The sequence below is a fragment of the Sinocyclocheilus rhinocerous genome, unplaced genomic scaffold (assembly GCF_001515625.1).
Source record: "Sinocyclocheilus rhinocerous isolate Xijiao unplaced genomic scaffold, SAMN03320098_v1.1 scaffold72, whole genome shotgun sequence".
NCBI lineage: Eukaryota > Metazoa > Chordata > Actinopteri > Cypriniformes > Cyprinidae > Sinocyclocheilus > Sinocyclocheilus rhinocerous.
In genome coordinates, this window is record NW_015628351.1 from 4,799,437 (window position 1) to 4,821,694 (window position 22,258).

Genomic DNA, 22,258 nt, shown 5'->3' on the forward strand with positions numbered 1-22,258 from the left:
GGTGGTTGCTAGGGTGTTTCTAGGGTACCTGGGGTAGTTGCTAAGGTATTGCTATGTGGTTGCTAGGGTACTTGGGGTGGGTGCTAGGCTGTTGCTCTGCAGTTGCTAAGGTACCCGGGCTGGTTGCTAGGGTGCTGCTATGCGGTTGCTAGGGTATTTATGGTGGTTGCTAAAAGGTTGCTATGCAGTTGCTAGGGTATTCTTAGTGGATGCTAGGCGGTTGCTAGGCTACCTGGGTTGGTTGCTAAGGTGTTGCCATGCGGATGCTAGGGTAATCAGTGGTTGCTAGGGTGTTGCTAAGCTACCTGGGGTGGTTGCTAGGTGTTACTATGCGGTTGCTAGGGTAGCTGGGGTGTTGCTAAGGTGTTGCTAGGTGGTTGCTAGGCTACCTGTGGTGGTTGCTAGGGTGTTGCTATGCAGTTGCTAAGGTACCCAGGGCCGTTACTAGGGTGTTGCTATGTGGTTGCTAAGGTACTTTGGGTGGTTGCTATGATGCTACTATGGGGTTGCTATGGTACCCAGGCTGTTGCTATGGTGTTGCTATGTGGTTGCTACTGAACTCAAGGTGGTAACCAGTGGTTGCTAGGGTGTTTCTAAGCTACCTGGGGTGGTTGCTAGGGTGTTGCTATGCAGTTGCTAAGGTACCCAGGGCCATTGCTAGGGTGTTACTATGCGGTTGCTAAGGTACTCGGTGGTTGCTAGGTGTTACTATGCGGTTGCTAGGGTACCTGGGTTGGTTGCTACGGTGTTGCTATGTGGTTGTTATAGTACCCGTGGTGGTTGCTAAGGTGTTGCTATGCAGTTGCTAAGGTACCCAGGGCCATTGCTAGGGTGTTACTATGCGGTTGCTAGGGCACGCAGAGTGGTTGCTAGGGTGTTGCTATGCAGTTGCTAGGGTACCCAGGGCCGTTGCTAGGCTGTTGCTATGCGGTTGCTAGGGCACGCAGAGTGGTTGCTAGGGTGTTGCAAGGCTACCTGGGGTGGTTGCTAAGGTACCCAGAGTGGTTGCTAAGGTGTTGCTAGGTGGTTGCTATGGTACCCGGGGGGGTTGCTAAGGTGTTGCTAGGTGGTTGCTAGGGTACCTGGGTTGGTTGCTACGGTGTTGATATGTGGTTGCTATAGTACCCGTGGTGGTTGCTAAGGTGTTGCTATGCAGTTGCTAAGGTACCCAGGGCCATGATTAGTAAGTTACTAGCATGATTAGCATGTTACTAGCATGGTGTTAGCATTTTGTTAGCTTGATTAGCAAGTTACTAGCATATTTATAGCATGATTAGCAAGTTACTAGAACTTTGTTAGCATGTTTCTATGCTAATCCAGCTAAAACCAGTTGATTCAGTAAAAAAAAACAGCTGAAAACTAGCCTGACCTGCTAAAACCAGTCTGAAGGTCTGGGCCGAGTTTGGTGGTTGTAGCTTTAAAGGTCTAGGAGGAGATGCACTTTAAAATTTGGTCTCAGAAGAAGAAGAGGTAGTTTAAATAGGATTTCAGTAAGTTGGCGTTTTCAAGCCAACTTAATATAAATATATAAATGTCTATAGGCCTGCATGTAAATATTTTCAAAATATATACTGTATGTGTGTGTGTGTGTGTATATATATATATATATATATATACCGTACACACACACATATTATGTATATAATAATAATAGTAGTAATTTTTTATTTTTTTTTGTTAGAGTCTGAGGAAATGTACTTTATGCTGGGTACACACTAAAAGATTTTTAAAATCTTATAGGATCTTCAAAATGTGAGAGACCACAAACATGAGGACAAAAAATCCTAGATTTAACCGTTTTGCTCCTATAGTGTGTGGTGTGCCGCGATGTTCCCCCCACACATCAGGATTTATGATCGTAAATATTCATGTTGAATATTTACGCTTCGCGATCGGGGCGCCTCCGACGTTCTTCCGAGCAGATTCAGTCACTCTTAACACACCTCACACCACAGGAAAATCTGATAAGATAATCTTTAGAACCACCAAGATAATCGGGACATTACAGGATTGTCGGAAGGGGAGAAATCGGCCCAAAATCAAGCCGATTATCTTGTGGTGTGTACCCAGCATAAATCTGAGAATTCACAATAACGGGCAGATGTGATGTGGATGTATACACTTTGTTTTGCACGACAGCTCATGTTGGCTAATGCTTTTTTGCAGTCAGTTTGTTACGAACCAGTAGGAGTGTTCTTTCAGAGTGTTCAGTATGGCTGCTAGTGACTGAATTAATTCAGTCATAAAAGATAATATTTTTTCCAGTATACACTAGCATTCAAAAGTCTTATTCAGCAAGAATTCACTGAAATGATCAGAAGTGACAGTAAAAACACTCTTAACACACCTCACACCACAGGAAAATCTCATAAGATAATCTTTAGAACCACCAAGATAATCGGCACATTACCTAGGATTGACGGAAGGGGAGAAATCGGCCCAAAGTCAGCCCGATTATCTTGTGGTGTGTACCCAGCATTATTGTCATGAAAATATAATTCTAAAGGAACATTAGTATACATCATTCAAATGTTTAGGGTCAGGAAGACTTTGTTTTTGAAAGAAATGAACTTTTATTCAAGATGCATTAAATTGATTAAAAGTGACAGTAAAGACATTTACAGAAGATTTCTTTTTAAAATAAAAGCTGTTAATTTGAACTTTTTACTAATCAAAAAATTCTAAAAAAAACAAAGTATCATGGTTTCGATATTGATGTTTCTTGAGCAGCGAATCAGCGTGTTAGTATGATTTCTGAAGGACCATGTGACACTCAACTTAAAATTTAGCTTCACTCTTGCACTGTGATTTGTGTTTTCCACATGACTTTCAAATCAGCTTTTTCATGAGTCTGGGCTGGTATTTCTCTATACTTTTTCACTCCATCCTCCCTCGTATTTTGTTTTTTTGTGATGTCTGTTCATTCTCTTCCTCTTTCATTTGTAGACCACACATTTAAAGTATGTTTTCTTATTCAGTCTGTTTTGTGTGGTTTCTTCTGGCCATTAGAAACCTGTGACGGATGTTCTTTCAGAGATGTTTCCTGACACTGCCAAAACTCCCACTGGAATCTAGTGAGTACCATCTGTGATACTTTTCTCATAACTAAATACTACCATTGTTCACAAACTATGGACTCTCATGCCTATATTTCAATTCACCATTGTAAATTAGTTCTAAGGTCTTTTTGTTCTGCCTGCAGTGCTACAAAGAGACGGCCTATAAAGGGAGCTGCGGGCCGCCCTGTGCAATTTAAATACCCTGAAATGCCGCTACTGAGTCCCACGACACTGGAGAGGCAGGAGATTCAGCAGCGTCTGGTGCCTCTGTGGGTTCAGATCGTGGTCTTCCTCCTGGTGGTCTGCCTGCTGTACCTCATCTACGCATCCATGGAGGAGCCGCTATCCAATCCTTTCACTGCTCTGCTTGAAGGTCTGCAAGAAGCTGCTCTCATATACACCTCAGAGGACCAATCCACCACTGACGCTACAGCTTAGGTGTGCAACACGGATGCCAAAGAAGGTTCATTCAATACCTCAGGTTTAGTCAGCCAAGTGTCCTTCAGACGATTATCTTTTTAAACTGGTATCAGAGGAAACTGTGTGATTGGACTGAATGAAACGCAAAGAGAGCTACATCAGAACACCTGCATTCACTTGCTTTCAAAGACCATATAGGATGTTAAACTTGAGTTGATGAGATATGTAGTTGGCTAATCCTGTGCATGGTGTTTTCTCTGATTGATCTTTTACCATAGATGTGTATTTTATACAGTTTATTTGAGATTTGAACTCCCACAGAAACAATCACATTCTTCTCTTACAGTCTTTTACAGCTGGACTAATGAGTCGTGATATCTTGCGGTTTTTAATGTGTACCTTTTGTTTGTTTTATTTAAAGTAAATAAATTTGTTCTCCTAAGGTTGTTCTGTGTTTTAATAAAGATACACCTATCTAAATTAATTTATATTAACACCAAGAGGGTCTCTAGATGCCAAATTTGTGTAAATAGGGCCCATTGTCCTTCAATTCAGAGCCCAAAAATGGGGAAATTATTGCATTAGCTTATTAATAGCTGTACTGTGTGAACCTTTAAAAAGATTCAATATCAGAAAACATTTAATTTGAACAGTTTCATTTGAATTACAGCTGATTTTTCACTATGAAATATGACCTTACAAATATGTGGTGTAATGCAGCTCAATCTTCTGCAGATTACTTCAAATTGTTCATTTATTCAATATCTAATGATTGATAATATTGTTAAATATCTCTGTTGCTGGTTATTCAAACCCCAGCAGGTGGTTAAAAAAAAAAACATCTAAACTGCTTTTTACATTTGTAATTGGCTCCACACCAGCCCAGGCCTCTTATGTTGCATGACCAGTTGTCAATAAGGCAATAAAAAATGTGAACTCTGATCATGCAGACGACTGTCATTCGTCCTGAATTTCTGAAAGATGAAGACCAAAATCACTAAGAAGACAATTTTGAAGTTTTTTGGAATACTGCTGTTAATCCTTGTACTTTCAGTTTTAATTTTATTTGCTGTTGTGATCGGTAGGACATTTACATTTAAAGTGAACACAGAACTTGGACAATGGGAAAATGCAACAACAATTTATCCCACTTTAAGTCCAGAACAGAAAAAGCAGCTGCTGGGAAATTTGAAAGGTAAGAAAAGCCTAATTATATCAAAATTATACTTGTTTAGAAATTTAAATGCTTCATAAATTGGATGGAGAAAGTAATAATAAATAGGTAAAGAATTGGAATTTGGTTATTTTCAGACAATGCAAAATTAAAATATTAAATTAAATGCCCTGATTACCGTAACTTCTTTGGGTCGATATTCAGATTATAAGAAATTGGAGTAAAACAGCTTGCATGCTGTATTAACCCTGTACAGCCTGGTTTTTTTATTGATGGGGGCGAAACGTATAATGCAATGCAATACAACGATAATTGAGGGATCAAATAAATGTTCCTTAAAACACTGAACTATCTGATACATTTTAACATGATTTTTCTAAAATATATAGAGATAGAGAGATTATCAAGTAAACCTAAGTTGTGTCAGTACAGCGAGTGTTCATCTTGAAATATTACTAACATTTTAAAAGTTATTTTTTGTTTATGATTTTTTAATACATAAATCAGCATGACCTAAAGGTGGACATTTTTACAATTATTCCAAAAGGGCTTTTACTTGCTAATAAAGTATAAACTACAGCATATAGCAAATTGTAAACAAATTTTTCAGCAAAGTTTTGTTGCTGATATGTTGATAATGTTTAGCCCTTAGAAGTTTGTGTATGAAATATGATACAGTAGGCTAAGTTAAGCGCTTTTGTTTTTTGAAAATTATTGTGATTTTGTCTGAATAAAATAAATGAGAGTTCAGGGCCTAAAAACCTCATGAAAATCTCATTTCAGAATAAAGGCTTAATCAGAATATTGACCTTAATCAGAAAATTATGTACATATAAACATGGTCAGATTTTCTTGTTTTATTTCTTTTATTCTTTTTTTTATTTGATCTCCCACAGTTGCAGTTCAGATTCCCACAGTGTCATTTTCAGAGTCAGAACAGAACACAACTGCCCTGCAAGAGTTTGACCAGCTACTGAGAAGGGGTGAGAAAGTGATGATTTAAGGATTATTTTTGCATGCTTTATTTGTAAAATATAGTGTCATTAAAGATTAATGAAGGTTAATAATGAATTGTTCCTTTCTCAGTCTTCCCAAAGATCTTCTCATCCAGTCTGGTCCAGCATGAGATGGTGGGAAACTACAGCCACCTGTTGACGGTACCAGGAAGCGAGCCTGATCTGGAGCCGTACATGCTGCTGGCACACATTGATGTAGTGCCGGCCGATGAGGCGGATGGGTGGGATACTCCTCCTTTCTCTGCTCAAGAGCTCAATGGCTTCATTTATGGACGAGGAACTATCGACAATAAACAGTCTGTGATGGTACAGTGAATCAGCACTGCATACTTTTTCACATCTGCTCAGTCCAACCTGATGCTAACTGTCACGATGTGTGTTCTGAAGGGGATCCTTCAGGCATTGGAATACCTGCTGGAACGAGGTTACACTCCTCGGAGAAGCTTCTACATTGGCTTGGGTCATGATGAGGAGGTCCGTCTCAGTTCTAATCATAGTTTATCTGCTAAAATCTCAGCAGAAAGCTTGTGTTAATGCAGCTGTTCATTTGGTTTTCTCAGATCAGTGGCCCACAAGGTGCTGTGAATATCGTGAAGCTCCTGAAGAGTCGTGGGGTGAAGCTTCTGTATGTTTTAGATGAAGGTCTCACGATCATGGATGGTGTGGTAGATGGCCTGATCGGACCTGGTGCCCTGTGAGACCTCCGTTTTACTGAATTAATATGAACATTTAGATATTGAACTCGTGTGTGATTTACGTCTTGTGTGGTTTTGTAGAATTGGTGTGAGTGAGAAAGGTCAGGCCACAGTAAAGCTGAGTGTCAGCACTCCTCCAGGACATTCATCCATGCCTCCCAGAGAAAGCAGCATTGGAATCTTGGCTTCAGCAGTTACAAGGCAAGAAAAAAATAGTTACTGTAATATGAAAACTGTGAACATGATCTTAATTTAAATATTTTTTGCACCTCTAATGGGTCCGTTCACAGTTGATATGGTCTTGCATTTACAAAAAGCAAGACAGAATGGAATAAACCCAATGCAAAAGCCAGAATCAATGTCCATCTGGCACATTTATGTAAAAAATAAAATCTTACTCTTAAAATTGTATTACACTGTATTCTAGCATGTTATAAAGTAAAATACCATGAATCTTCTTTGCATTTATTTTGTCATTCTACTTATTTAGTTACATTGTGTGATTTTTTTTTTATAATTAAAATGAATATTCTTATCATTCTGATTGAATTTCATATTCATAAATGCAAATTTACTATTAAAAACATATGGTCTCATTAAATGAAGCCAGGCTCTCCACTCTAAATAAACAAGCTAATTTTACTAAAGAAATATTAAACTTTTAAGAAATATTTGTGAGCTTTGTAAAGTATGTATTTGAATTTGTTTTATACATTTGATATATTATTCATTCTGCCTTGCATTTTTCTTTTCCTTTGTATCTGATTTTGAAGTAATTTTATGCCCATTTTTGTATAATGTTTAATTTTTCTAAATGTATTATGTTGATGTTTACTGATAAGAAATCAAATAAATATTTTGAACAAATGCATAAATTAATGAATACATAAATCTTACATAAAGTAATTATGTAAGTAATTCGTTGTGTTTTGGCTCAAAATTACCCAGGTTGGAGAAGAACCGGATGCCCAATCTTTTTGGTCATGGTCCAGAGCGTGCCACATTTGAGCATCTGGCACATAAGGTAATAAAACAAACATGATATAAAATGCTTATGACACTCCTACAAATAATACATTGTTTTATTTATACTTTCTCTTTTGCCTTCTAGTTTGGCTGGCCATACAGAATGGTCATGTCTAATCTGTGGCTCTTCTCTTCGCTGCTCAGCGGGTAGGCCATGTTTTTTCTCACTACAGTAACTAATGAGTACATGCTTTGATCCGTGGTACTTTCAAATCACATGTGCAGTGTTTTGGAAGGACAGCCTGACACAAATGCATTTGTGAGGACAACAACTGCCGTCACAATGTTTAACTCTGGTGTTAAGGTGGGCTGCCATTCACATCATTTACTTTCTGTTTATACATATATTCACATAAAATTACTCTAAGCATTAATGGAGATCCAACTGTTCCCCCCTGCCTGCCTCTCTCTGACAGATTAATGTAATGCCAGCATATGCTGAGGCCTTTGTCAATTTCCGCATTCACTCTTCCCAGACACTGCAAGAGGTGAGAGGTCAGCACTAGCACATTTAATTAGTTCATACATTTAAAAAGATTTGCTTTACCTAAAGAAAATACCAGTGCTTGGAAGACAACAAAGGAAGTTTGAGCGCAACCCTTAGTTAAACCTACCGTTACAGAAATATACTGATAACATCTATTTTATGGTCTTATGAAGCCAGGCTCTCCACTCTCTGAATAATAAAAACTATTAAGAGTTATTAAAGAAATCTTACATTTTAAGAAAAATGTGTGATTATAAAATATTTATTTAAATTATCTACGTTATGTATTTTACTTGGTTTTATGCTTCTAGTTTTATGTATTGTTTTTAATTTTTTTTGCCATTTTTTGACTTATTGAGGATAGGACAGTTTAGAATTGACAGGAAGTGAAGTGGGGGAGAGAGGTCTTGTATTATTAATTTTCTTTTTCTTTCTTTATCATTTTTGTTTAATGTTTTAAGTAGTTTTATACCCATCTCTTTTTATATAATGTTGATTTCAAATTGTATAATGTTGATCTTTACTGATAAATAAATAAATAGAAAAAGAATAGAAATAGTTATTGAAAAGTCAAGAGCACCAGTCAGAATTAATTAGGCAAATATTATGTTGATAGGATGTTGCTGTTGGTTACTTTTAATATATTCAATGTGAGTGGCAGATTTTCAAACTTTAATAAAAGTCTTACATTTTACCAAAGCAAAAAGTTCATTGATTGATTTCCTATTTCCTTTCTAGGTTCTAAAGCTGATTGAATCCACCATATCTGATGAGCGTGTGAAGGTAGAGTTTGTCAGTGGATTCGACCCGCTGCCCATCAGCTCGTATGATGAGGATACATTCGGGTACCAGATCATAAAGAAAACAGTGCATGACATTTTTCCTGAGGTCACTGTATCTCCTGGTAAGGCTTTCAGCATTGTGCCGTTAAATACTGCATGTTTGCTCTCTCTAGTAAGAGCTCAAGGGGTTTAAGTGGCCCTTATATACATCATTGACCCATGAAGAGCTTCTCCCACTCTTAGTCTTGTCAACAAAGCAGCTCTACGATTTCCTCTCACAGGTATCTGCGTGGGGAACACTGACAGCCGTCACTACACAGAACTGTCTCCGGACATTTATCGTTTTGCCCCATCATGGTATAAACCTGGAGATTCTGCAAGGTAGGACACACGGAAATGCTGAAGCGACATACTGGCTCATGTACTGTAAAAACAACAAAATATTAAACATCTTATACTTCCCTTTAGATTCCACGGTGTGAACGAGAGAATCTCCATCCAGAACTATGAAGAGATCGTGCTGTTCTACTTCCAGCTCATGCAGAACAGTGACATCAAGAACTTGCCAGGACCTCGCACCTAAAATAAATAGGAATTCTGTGGAAGTTCTAATGAGAGCAAATTAACTTAAATTCAAAGTTTGGGGGCAGTAAGAATTTTTTGGAAAGAATTTAACACTTTTATTCAACTGGATGCATTAAATTGATCTAAAGTGACAGCAAACATATTTATAATGATACACAAGATATGTATTTCAAATAAATGTTCTTTTGAACTTTTCATCAAAGAATCCTGAAAAATAAAGTATCACGTTTTCCACAAAAATAATAAGCAGCACAACTGACTTCAATTTTATTATAAAGAAATGTTTCCTGAGAAGCAAATAAGCATATTAGAATGATTTCTGAAGGATCATGTGGCACTGAAGACTGGAAATTAATAAAAAATTAATTTATTTAAATGGTACTAATATTTGACTATATTACGGTTTTACTGTATGTTTGATCAAATAAATGCAGCCTTGCTGTATACAACAGATTTCTTTCAAAAATATTTAAAAATCTTACCAACCCCAAACTTTGGAAAATTACTGTAAATATATTTTCTTAATTTGCTTGTTGAAATGGTGTAAAATTACATAATGGATAATAAAAAAAAGTTTTTTTCTTGATATAAATTTCTTTTTTACAGTATCTTTAGTTAGTTTTCCCTGGGTGAGTCAACATTCTGCTATGTTAAAATACAAATCACAAGGTTACTCATGCCATACCAATGGAAATGTTAATAAGATAAGTAACATTTCTTGTCTTCATGCAAAACCACAGTGATTGCAATTATTTTAAAAGCTGTTTTAGTTTAAAAAGTTCAAAAGGTTAACCTATGCATCTTCTGTCTGTGCAAAATACTCCTTCCAATATTTCAGTTATCTCAAGATTTTTGTTATTGAAAAAAATATTCAAATGCTGTTTCCCAGCTATTTTGTTAGTACTGAGTAACTCGAGGTTAGTTCTGAGGCCAGTCGCAGCACATGCAGAGATTCTCTGTGAATGAAGGCCATCAGCTCAGCTGGTTTGCACGTTTATCTACACAGACCACTGCTCCTATTCACTGAATAGACGGTCTTAGGACACAGATTATTGCATTTTTATGTAATATTTCTTCTGTATGTCAAAGTTTATATTTTTGACTTTGCTCTGTCAAGCTGTCAATGATTAATAATTCAAACATTACATAAAAAGGACCAGTATCCAAATGTTTATGGATCTGTCTGAGAGGATAGTTGCCCTACAAAACTATCCTGCAAAGTCATCAAGTTACAGAGAGCAGATAAAGACTTCTTCAAAACGACATAGCCTTTATGTAGTTTATAACCTTATGTATTTTACCTTTGTCTCATTGCTCTCCTTGGTGTCAGACTCTAGTCAATAATTTCCTTAGTTGCATCAAAAGTAACCTTGAAAGAAAGTGCAGACCTGAAAAAAAAAAAAAATAATATTCTAAAATAATGTTCACTACAACATTACTGCATATTAAAGAGGCACTGTTTTAAGTGGTAGTCTATGCGGTGTTAGTGCTTCATATTATACTATAATTTAATTACACAAGTTTGAATAATGAGCTGAGCCTCATTTTAAGGCTATTATGGCCCGGTTTCACAGACGGGGCTTAGCTTAAGCCAGCACTAGGCCTTAGTTAAATTAAGCTATTTAAGCAGCACACTAAGAATTAGTGTGTAAAATGCCTCAGAAGAAAACGTTACATGTGTGCATCTTGAGGCAGAGCAATGGAACTGACATATTTTAAGATGTGTCAGAGCAAGATATTTTCAGCCGAGACAGCTCAAACATGCATTTTAGTCTGGGACTAGCCTTAAGCCATGTCTGTGAAACCGGGAGGTATATGTCTCATATTAAGTGCAGCCTTTCAGAAGGAACTCAAATCTCATGCACAAACAGTCATTCATTTACTTCCCTGTTGCTTTTCTCCTAATGTCTGCAATGAATTTTGTATTAGCTGTCATCTATAATTCTGGCCTAGGGGTGATTCTTATTGTGCAAATCAAATGGCCACATAACTGAATGTTTTTTCTAAATTGGAATGTAGAAAATTTGTTAATATTGATTAAATGTTATTATTAATTTAAGCTATTTAAAATATTTTGTTAACTGAAATAAAACAGAAATAAAATATATTATTTATATTTATTTATAAATTAAATATATTTTAAAATTTAAAAAAAAAATGTGTACTATATACTGTATATATATCATTTAAAAACCGTAGCACACAACAAAATTACTAAAACTTAAATTAAAATTATAAAGAAAACGGTAAAAAAAAAAATATGAAAAATAAAACGTAATTCAAAATTTTTATAAATGCTTGAATAATATAAATAAACAATATTACAAAAATATATATATTTTACATGCGATTCTAATCCACAGCAGCAGAGGGCGTTACTGCGTATTCGGTGAGGTATTAAATAAACATGAACTCTGGCCATGAAATGACTGTATTTTGCACTTCCTGAAACATGACAGGCCATAGCGCTCGGTGGAAATTATTAAAGTTTCTCAAAGTGCTGCTGTTTAGTGTCATATTTTCGATTACAGTTTTGTTCCTTGTTGCCACAGTTAGGACGTTTACATTTGATGCGGACGCGGGGCTTCAGTTGGGAAAATGGGAAAATACAACAGCCATTTCTCTTCATTTAAGTCCACAACAGAGAAAGAACCTGCTGGCAAATTTCAAAGGTAACAAACAACGAAGAAATACTACGAAGAACACCCTCTCTGTGCCGATTGCTAAAGCAGTTTGACACGCAGCTCATCACGTGACGTGAATAGATGGATCAGGAAGACGGAGATAAAGGATGTGCTGTCAACATGCGTAGACTGCTGCTGTAGATGTTACAAATGTTGTAATGTCTTGTTTTCGTCTCTTTCATAGCGGCCATTCAGATTCCCACTGTGTCATTTACCGAGACAAATGTGAACACGAGCGCGCTGCGTGAGTTTGACGGGCTGCTGAGGAAGGGTGAGACACCATGCCTTACACAGCAGCAAACGCAAACTGTTGCCCCATTATCTTTTAAGTCACGACCACAATATTTTAATTATGAACTAATTTTAGCTGTCCTGCATTTCGAGTTCAATCCTGTTACCACTTCATCTCCCCCACTACAAAAAATTTGGCATTTTATAAAATTGTACACATGAAGTGACATAATGTGTGGACCTTTTCTGCAGCATGAAAAGCCAAAAAAACAAAAAAAACTCATATTACGTTTTCTCAAATTGTACAGTCATTTTAGATTGGACAGCATTTGACAAGTATAATTTAGGCTAAATCTGCAACCCTATTACTTGCATTCTGGTGTATTTTCATTAGTACTTTTTAACCTAGAATATCATTAATATGTAATCATTTAATATACTGTAAATATATTACATATATATTTAATAATTAGCATTATATAATTAAAACAAGTTCATTTTTATGTTCAATGTTTATTGCTTGAAAACATTGTAATATATAATACAAGGCTTTAAACTTTTACAAATTTGGTAAGAGGATAACAAAAGCCACAAACATATATAAAATAAAAAGTATTTTTTTAAAGGTAAAGCACTTCCTTTGACATCGTTTATAAATTTTAACCCTAAAGAAAACTAACTGCTACTACTTACTAATTAACTGTATTCATGTAAATCAGCTACTTGTCGTTTAATAGTAATAAGATATTGTATTGCGTGTTATTTAAGAATATTTCCTTTCTCAGTTTTCCCAAAGATCTTCTCATCCAGTCTGGTCCAGCATGAGATGGTGGGAAACTACAGCCACCTGTTGACGGTACCAGGAAGCGAGCCTGATCTGGAGCCGTACATGCTGCTGGCACACATTGATGTAGTGCCGGCCGATGAGGCGGATGGGTGGGATGCTCCTCCTTTCTCTGCTCAAGAGCTCAATGGCTTCATTTATGGACGAGGAACTATCGACAATAAACAGTCTGTGATGGTACAGTGAATCAGCACTGCATACTTTTTCACATCTGCTCAGTCCAACCTGATGCTAACTGTCACGATGTGTGTTCTGAAGGGGATCCTTCAGGCGTTGGAATACCTGCTGGAACGAGGTTACACTCCTCGGAGAAGCTTTTACATTGGCTTGGGTCACGATGAGGAGGTCCGTCTCAAGTGAATTGACTAGTTGTTGTTTAGAATACTTGTTTATATGCACTTATTTATATGGTTTTGTCAGGTGAATGGTTTACATGGGGCAGCCAATATCGTGAAGCTCCTGAAGAGTCGGGGGGTGAAGCTCCGGTATGTTTTAGATGAAGGCCTGGCAGTGTTGGATGGTGTCATAAGTGGCCTGGATGGACCTGCTGCCCTGTGAGACTGCTATTTTGAGCTATTCTACTAAGAAGAGTCATTTAGTAATTGAATTAGTGTGTAATATTTGCCCTGTGTGTGTTTTTGTAGAATAGGTATCAGTGAGAAAGGTCAGGCCACAGTAAAGCTGAGTGTAAGCAGTGCTCCTGGACATTCATCCATGCCGCCCAGAGAGAGCAGCATTGGCATCTTGGCGTCAGCAGTCAAAAGGCAAGCAGAAACACCTAACTTTTTTTTAAATAGTAAAACAATTAAAAAAGATTAAAGATGGATCCAAGTTATTCTCAAACCAGCTGCATGACGGCAGTATTAGACTAAGCTAAATGTATTTAAATGAAGATTTATTGTACGTAATGCTATCTATTAATATCTTTTCCCAGATTGGAGGAAAATCCAATGCCCAGGCTGTTTGGTTATGGTCCTGAGCGTGGCACGTTTGAACACCTGGCCCATAAGGTAAAATGCTACAAGCAGAGGATTTTGCAGGCCACATTTGATGAAATACTGACCTGTATTCTGTATATGTGAAAACCATTTCTCTTATTTTCTTTTGTAGTTTGGTTTGCCTCTCAGATTCATCATGTCTAATCTGTGGCTCTTCTCTCCGCTACTCAGCAGGTAGCTCATATTGGTTACCTTAATGCAGTAACTAATGTCATATCAAAGTATATTTTATAAAGGATTTTTCCTGCATTGAAAACTTTTCGGACCTCAAAAGACAATTTAATAATGGTTATGGGATTTTTTTCACTCTCTATATGTCTGTCATCACATCCCATTCTGTACTTTTATATGAAAAGCTTGTTACACAAGTCAGGCTTTAAAGACCTGAGTCTGCCTAGTACCCATATGATGATAATTCATAGTATTGATTTGTGAAAGAAATTAATAATTTACTTCAGCAAGGACACATTAAATTGCTCAAAAGTGACAGTAGAGATGTTTCATAATGTTACAAATATTTTTATTTTATGTAAATGCTCTTCTTTTTAACTTTTTATTTATCAATGAATCCTGAAAAACTGTATTATGGTTTCCACAAAAATATTAAGCTGAAAGTTTTTAACATTGATCGTAATGAGAGATATATTTTTAATCGCCAAATAAGATTTTTCTGAAGGATTATTTCTGAAGGATCATGTGACATTGAAGACTGGAGTAATGCGTGCTGATAATTTAGCTTTGCCATCACAGGAATTAATTACATACCAAAAAGAAAAAAAATATATATATATATTAGGGCTGTCAGTCGATTAAAAATTTTAATCTAATTAATTGCATGATGTGTTAATTAATTAATCTAATTAATCACAAATTACATTTGGCTGTAAAAATGCCCCCAAAAGATTATTTAAAGCTGTTTTTGTGTTAAATGAGAAAGTATTAAGTAGTAGACATTACAAATTGTAGCTGTAGAAAGAAATATTTTATTTGATTCAACATAAAATGTATTACACATAAACGTTTAGGTTACAACGACCTATCATAAACTATGGAACATAAAAGAAGATAATCTGAGAAACATCTCAGTTTTTTTTCATTCATGCAATGGAAGTCATTGATAACCAAAACAGCTTTATTAGTGTCTTCAAAATACCTTCTTTTATATTTAGGTTGTGTTAAATGTTATGAGTCATTCATTCGATTCGTTCAAACGGCTGATTCATTCAGGAATTCAGTAAACGGCTAACTTTATGAATGGGCCTTTGAATCATTGATTCACCCACTTCGTTCAAAACACGGATTAATTCAGAAACTAAACACACAACAGAACAACAGTTCTGCTGTGGCTTTATAGGCAGGGGTTAAATTGGGATTTATTATGTGGGGGGCTCTGGGGTTTCAGGCTTTTGAGGGGTGCACATGTGTAGAAGCCTACAAAATCAATTAACAAACAATTAATAGTTATATTGTAATTATATTGTAACAATTAACAATTATATCAATTGACAAACTGTAAAATATAACAAGTTGAAAGAGCCCTCTGTTATGAACACTAAAATGATGATCAAAATCATTCTAGATGCTGGCAGTGTACAAGGCTACATCTGTCTGCAGGATTTTTTAAATCAAATTTAAGACCTTTTTTAAGACCTGCAAAAATTTATTTAAAAATAAAAATTAATACCATATGAGCAGGGTAGGGCAATGTCTATGGTAACATTAAACTGTAAAATGACTGTAAAAACATGATTTAATTACAGTAGAGATACAGGTTTTCACCAAAACAAAAAATATATCTAAAATGATAAACCTCACATTTCAGTCTTTAAACCATTTTTTTAAGAAAAGAGACAAGTCAGAAGTATAAGTTATTATATTAATTTAAAACAGGGTTATATGGGCGGATGGGGGGAAACAGCAGACAGGCTTATTGAAAATCCAGTTTGATTCTCTGCCAGTAGGAGGCGCTTTTGGAACCTCAAAAGTATAGCGGTTTCTCCGGTAACAGCTGTAAACAAAGCAGCTGTGCTATTGAACACTACTTTATCAGGAGCATTTTTGCCCTAGTATCTTGAATTTTAGGGCATAACTGCATTTATGGAGTTGTTGCCCTGCATCATATTTGTCAACAGCCAACTGTATGAATGTAAGAAGAGGTACAGGTCTGGGGGCGGGGCCAGCGCGTTAACTGCGTTAAAATATTTTAATCAAGTAATTTTTTCATAACTAATTAAGTAAACGCTTTATTAATTAATTGCAACATGTAAGCATGTAAAACCCAGGAAAATCCCTTTCTTATGCAGGGTGTTGGAGAGAAAACCTGACACAAATGCATTTGTGAGGACCACAACTGCCGTCACTATGTTTAACTCGGGTGTAAAGGTGGGCCTCTCTTTTTTTGTTGTACGTTAGTTCACAAAGTAGCATGAAGGTAGAGCTGATTACTTCTCTTTCTCTGACAGATTAATGTAATCCCATCATATGCTGAAGCATTCGTCAATTTCCGTATCCACTCAGCCCAAACACTGCAGGAGGTGAGAGGTCACGCCGTTTGCCACAGCAATGACTCATTCAGTCCAGCCTATAACTCTGATAGCTCATCTATTAACTTTAGCTCTTCACACCAACCAGTTTCTCATGATTTAAAAACTGATTAACTGTAGATGGGTAGTGAGTAAATGATGACAGAATAAAAAATTTCCAGTGGGCTATCCCTTTAAATCAGGGGTGCCCAAACTTGGTCCTGGAGGGCCGGTGTCCTGCAGAGTTTAGCTCCTGCTTGCCTCAACACACCTGCCTGAAAGTTTCTAGTATGCCTAGTAAGACCTTGATTAGCTGCTTCAGGTGAGTTTGATTAGGGTTGGAGCTAAACTCTGCAGGACACCTCCAGGACCGAGTTTGGGCACCCCTGCTTTAAATCAAATGCTATTTACAATGGTTAAATAAAAACTCTTTCTGTCTGAACTATTTCATAGTTTGATTCATTGTCTTCTTTTAGGTTCTGGAGTTGGTCGAGTCAACTGTATCAGATGAGCGTGTGAAGGTAGAGCTGGTCAATGGATTCGACCCACTGTCCATCAGCTCCTATGATGAGAATACATTCGGGTACCAGATCATAAAGAAAACGGTGCAGAGCATGTTTCCTCAGCTTACGGTGGCTCCTGGTAAGACAAGTGATGCATTTCTGCTTTCCGCCTCTTACATACATCATTGACTTGTGAAGAGCCTCTTTTAACTGAGCTGATTTCCTCTCACAGGTATCTGTGTTGGCAACACTGACAGCCGTCACTACAAGGATATCACGCAAGATATATATCGCTTTGCTCCGTCATGGTTCAAACCAGGTGATCCTCAAAGGTAAGACACAGGAAATGCTCAGAAATGCTCTTTGTAATACTGTCCAGCTAGAAATGTCACATTTTTATATAATTAAACATTTGTGTTCCTCCTTTAGATTTCACGGTGTGAACGAGAGAATCTCCATTCAGAACTATGAAGAGATTGTGCTGTTCTACTTCCAGCTCATCCAGAATAATGACGTCAGGAAGTTGCCGCCACCTCACAGTAGCCAGCATGAGCTGTAAATGGTGGGATGTTACTTACACTGATCTCAACACACTTAAGTTTTAGAAACTAAGCTCAGGGAGCTTTGTTTTAGCAGATAAAAATTGTGAATAAGAAAAATGTGAATAAAATGGATGTAGGTTTAGAAAAACCACAATGAAGAATTGAAAGTTGTGAAAGATTTCATTCATAAAGATTCTTTCTTACATTTGATATGATACCGAACAGAGTTAAAACACAGTGTAATCTGTTGGTTGTCAGGTGTGCACAGCAGGACATGGGCATCCATTCATGCATTTGGCAGATACTTTTATCCAAAGTGACTTAAGATATACAGTACGTATTCGATCATAATGTCATATTACATACATATTTGTATGTATTTCTGTTTAAACCGTATTATCACCCTGACTTCTAAGTAATGGTTTTTGCCAGTTAGTCCAGCCAAATTACTGTAAGTTTGTTGGCTAAATGACAAAGTAAACATAAGCAATCCTGACCATGACCAACCTGAAGCATTGCTGGACACAACTACACTTCAGCTGAGCTCCTTCAAAAAATGTAGCTATGCGAATAAATCAGACAAAATGGGCATTGTGATGTTTGAAAGTGTGAGTGGGTACAGAGGACATGATTCAATTAGTTAACTCTGGTTTAGTCTGCTTCAAAATGCACAGTTAATATTTTTACTTTGATGTTTTGAACTAACTTTCTGAGAGATTAATCTTGAACAGCCTGAGCTCTATTATCTGTATCTTACCTTTATAGTGTTTTCATTGATTCAGATTTTATTTAGGTTTAAGTTAGCGCTGTGTTACCTTTTCAAAGCTTGCATGATTGGGCCAATAGATAAGCGTTAGGCTGAAGTGATTTATTATGACTGATTATGTCTGGCTCTATAAACATTTACCTCTGCATATCCCTTGGATCCCAAAGCTGTAGCTCAACACAAAGGTATTGTTATTGGTTGTTTAAATGTTACTTTGAATCCTTAGTAATTTTTGCACTGAAATGGACTGTGCGGAGACTGAAAATTACTGTAAATGTTTTGCATTAATCATTTTGAATGTTACATGAATTTTTCATTTCAAGTTTAAATTAATCAATTGCTTTAATAGAAACAGATGGGTGTTCTTTATTATTTATTTGTTTTCTAATGAATATTCAAACATTGAAAAAGCCTTTATCTAAAAATGTTTAGAAATGTCACAAGGTTACCAATGCAGTCCCACTTTAAATGTAAAAAATGCAGACAATTAATGCTTAATCAGGTTAGTTTTATTCAGACAGATTAGACAGACTGCACTCCTTTAAGACAACTAAATGTAGCATATTATTTTAAGAAAGTAGTATTAAATCATTGGGTGTCTGTTAAATTTGAAGAAATGAACAGAATACTTAAAAGTAAAGTGAAAAATGTTTTTGCCACTACTTGCCCCAAACAGTAAAAAAAAAATACTGGCAAAATTCCACACGTTTTTTTTTTGCAGAAGTGGAACACTGATTAATTCTTAGGCCAGTCACAGCACAAGCAGCCAGGATTGTAGACAGTCCCATCAGGGCAATGCATCACATAGGTCCCGCCATTAGAACACTGAATGAAGGTCGTAGGGTTATCTGGGTTTATGTATAACCCGTCCAGTTTGCCTACACAGAACTCTGAGGGAACAGCATTGGATGCTGTGGTCTCATCAGGCTCATGTGTTGTATTTGGAGAGACAGGTGAAATATCTGGAGGAGGAAATTTGAATTGGATATTTTATCTTTGTTTTCCAGTTATTAATCTAGTTTATTACACGGCTCTCTGGAATACCTGATTCTGATTGGTCAGTCATGGCATCCAGCTGTCTGATATTTCCTAATATATAGCTTTGTCATGGCATCACAGTGACTGAAACCAGCAATACTTTCATATCTCATACATTAAACTCGCCCTGTCTCATTTCATACAATTTCATCTGGTTCTATCTTGTATGCTGGTTATCAACTTTAATGAAAATCACCTCAGAGGACTTCCTTATGAAAGTTACTAATGTTGCAGTGTTAGTCTTGTTGCTTGGCCGATCATTTTGTACACAGTAATGGACTACTGTTTCTTAGCAGAAGCTTTAGGTTCATGTACAGGTAAAGGGCAATTATGAATGAGTTTCAACTCAAATCAATATTTCACATGTATTTATGTAATGAGAGTAGCTGTGCAATAAGCGGGATATTGTACAGACAGTTATTATTGCAAAATAAACTGTGACAGGGTGACGCAGAACTGATCTTTATATAATCTTTATAGTTCACTATTGTTAAAAAGCTTCCAGCTGCCCTCCATTTTCTAGGCTGCTCTCTTTAAGGCACGAATGTGCTCCTTATACCACAGTGTCAGACTGTTTTGCTTGATCTTTTTAACCATGTCTAAAGTGCTAGAAAAGAGAGAGTCCATAGTTTCTGTTACAACATAAAAGTTTTTCTGAGCTATTGGATAAGCTGAGGAATTGAGGCAAGTCATGAAGATTAGTTACAAAGCACTATTTTGTGGTAGAAGTGATGGTTCTACCATATTTGCAACATGGAGCTTTAGCTATATGGAGTACACACAAGATAGATAATGATCTGAGATGTCATTGCTCTGCTGCAGAATTTCAACGCCTTAACATCAATTCCATATGACAGTATTAAATCTAGAGTATGATTACAAAAATGAGTAGGTCCTGGCATGTGTTGTCTGACCCAAATAGAGTTCAGAATGTCTATATAAATGCTGATCCCAATGCATCTTTTTCATTATCAACATGGATATTAAAATCACCAACAATTAAGATTTTTATCAGCAATCAACACTATCTCAAATAGAAAATCTGATAAAGAATGATAAAGTCTGTGTGTTACCCTGGTGGCCTGTATACAGTAACCAGTACAAATGTCAATAGGGATTTATCATTAACACTTATTACACTAGACAATGTTACATAAAGCACCATTACTTCAATTGTGTCATCATTCCATTTTTATGTTTCAAGATCATTTGCATGGCCAGTGATAAAAGTTCAAAAAAGTTTGTAGCGCTCCAAATAACAAAAAATAAATCCTTTTGCTGCAGGTGAGTAGAGCCAAAATAATAGTTGGAAGCAAACAGGGAAGTGGCTAACCGCACACTGAATCCAATAAAATCCAATAAAATCTCTTTCAGCCTTATTGGATTCAGTGTGCGGTTAGCCACTTCTATGATGCTTCCCAGTAATAAAAGTGCAGTACACTTTAAACCAAGCCCACACATTTGAAGAGATACAAAAAAACATTGTTTTTATTTCATAAATACCCTGATTAGTGTAAAACAAAAAGACTTACTTTGGCAGGAAGCACAGGGCATTAAAATAAAGGCTACAGTATTTGCATACATTTAATATAATGTGGTAAACCACCCGACAGATTTTCATTTGTAAATCACTTTGCATAAAAGCTATAAATATCTGCTAAATGTAAATTTAAATATATACTATATTAACGTAAATGCTAAATGCCAAGTTTATAATAAAATCTAGATCTGAAAGTAGTTTGAGATTAGATTCATTTACGTGAAATGTATTTATTTATTTGTAATGAACTTATTAACATATAAAGTCATTAACATATAAACTAACTTGTTAACAAACAACAATAGCAAAGTTTTGCTAAGCTCACACCCCACACCCATTCTGAACTTCTCTCCATACATTCATCAACACCTCCAGCAACCTCTCTCCTGCACTTCCGATCCATGAAGAGGATGTGTTGGGTCTTCCACAAACGGAAGACAAGGAAAGCACCAGGCCTAGATGGCGTTAGACCTGCCTCTCTGAAATCCTGAGCTGACCAGCTGGATCCCATCTTCACAAAGATCTTCAACAGATCACTGGAGTTGTGCAGAGTCCCTTTCTGCTTCACTGAATAACTATAGACATGTTGCTTTAATGTCTGTGATCTTGAAGTCATTTGAAAGACCGGGGTTGACCCCCTGAAGGACATTATTGGACCCTTGCTGGAGCCTGTTCTTTTTTGCTTTTCGGGCAAACAGGTCGTTGGACGATGTAGTCAATATTGGACACTGCATCCTGCAACCTCTGGAAAAAAACAGGGACTTATGTGAGGATCTTGTTTGTGGACTTCAGCTTGGCTTTCAAGACCATCATCCCTGCTCTTCTCCAGACCAAATAAGCCCAGCTCTCTGTTCCTCGCTCTATCTGTCAGTAGATCACCAGACTTCTGACAGATAGGCAGCAGCTAGTGAGACTGGGGAAATTCATGTCCAACACCTACAATCAGCACTGGCGCCCCCCAGGGATGTGTGCTCTCCCCACTGCTCTTCTCCCTCTACACTGCACCTCTAAAAACCCCTCTGTCAGGCTGCTGAAGTTTGTGGATGGCACGGTCATCTGCCTCATCCATGATGGTGTCGAGTCTGCATAAAAAAGGGAGGTTGAGCAGCTGGCTGTCTGGTGCAGTCATAAGATGATTGTGGATTTTAGGAGAAATACCCCAGCATTACCCCTACTCACTCATCATCATGAACAGCACGGGGCAACAGTTGAGTCATTCAGGTTTTTGGGCACTACTATCTCACAGGACCTGAAATACATAGGCTCAATTGTGAAAAAGGCCCAGGAGAGGTTTTATTTCCATCACCATTTGAGGAAGTCCAACTTGCCACCGGTGCTGCTTCTGC

At 36.9% G+C, this 22,258-nt stretch overlaps 3 protein-coding genes across 8 annotated transcripts in view; all 3 read left to right on the top strand.

The window, feature by feature from the left end:
* LOC107737650 (lamina-associated polypeptide 2-like) overlaps positions 1–4,415 on the top strand; it is a 13,083-nt gene extending 8,668 nt beyond the window's left edge. For all 6 annotated transcript variants that reach the window (XM_016549231.1, XM_016549230.1, XM_016549228.1 and 3 more), the window contains 2 exons: positions 3,010–3,074; positions 3,203–4,415. In XM_016549231.1, the coding sequence (XP_016404717.1) occupies positions 3,010–3,074; positions 3,203–3,497 (360 nt within the window). In that variant the 3' untranslated portion in view covers positions 3,498–4,415. The remainder of the gene's footprint in view (positions 1–3,009; positions 3,075–3,202) is intronic.
* A 45-nt stretch (positions 4,416–4,460) lies between these two features.
* On the top strand, positions 4,461–9,298 carry pm20d1.1 (peptidase M20 domain containing 1, tandem duplicate 1). Its single transcript, XM_016549317.1, has 13 exons — positions 4,461–4,674; positions 5,550–5,636; positions 5,740–5,975; positions 6,057–6,143; positions 6,230–6,363; positions 6,446–6,565; positions 7,313–7,388; positions 7,476–7,537; positions 7,616–7,694; positions 7,807–7,878; positions 8,616–8,781; positions 8,941–9,040; positions 9,128–9,298. Exons 1-13 carry the CDS (start codon positions 4,461–4,463, stop codon positions 9,240–9,242), a joined length of 1,548 nt encoding a protein of 515 aa, XP_016404803.1. The 3' UTR covers positions 9,243–9,298.
* Positions 9,299–11,646: 2,348 nt separating this feature from the next.
* pm20d1.2 (peptidase M20 domain containing 1, tandem duplicate 2) lies at positions 11,647–17,716 on the top strand. The gene is made up of 13 exons (XM_016549232.1): positions 11,647–11,916; positions 12,113–12,199; positions 12,945–13,180; positions 13,262–13,348; positions 13,424–13,557; positions 13,648–13,767; positions 13,938–14,013; positions 14,114–14,175; positions 16,305–16,383; positions 16,464–16,535; positions 17,000–17,165; positions 17,259–17,358; positions 17,456–17,716. The coding sequence occupies exons 1-13, from the start codon at positions 11,697–11,699 to the stop codon at positions 17,583–17,585; spliced, it is 1,569 nt and encodes a 522-aa protein (XP_016404718.1). The 5' UTR covers positions 11,647–11,696; the 3' UTR covers positions 17,586–17,716.
* The last annotated feature ends 4,542 nt before the right edge of the window (positions 17,717–22,258 follow it).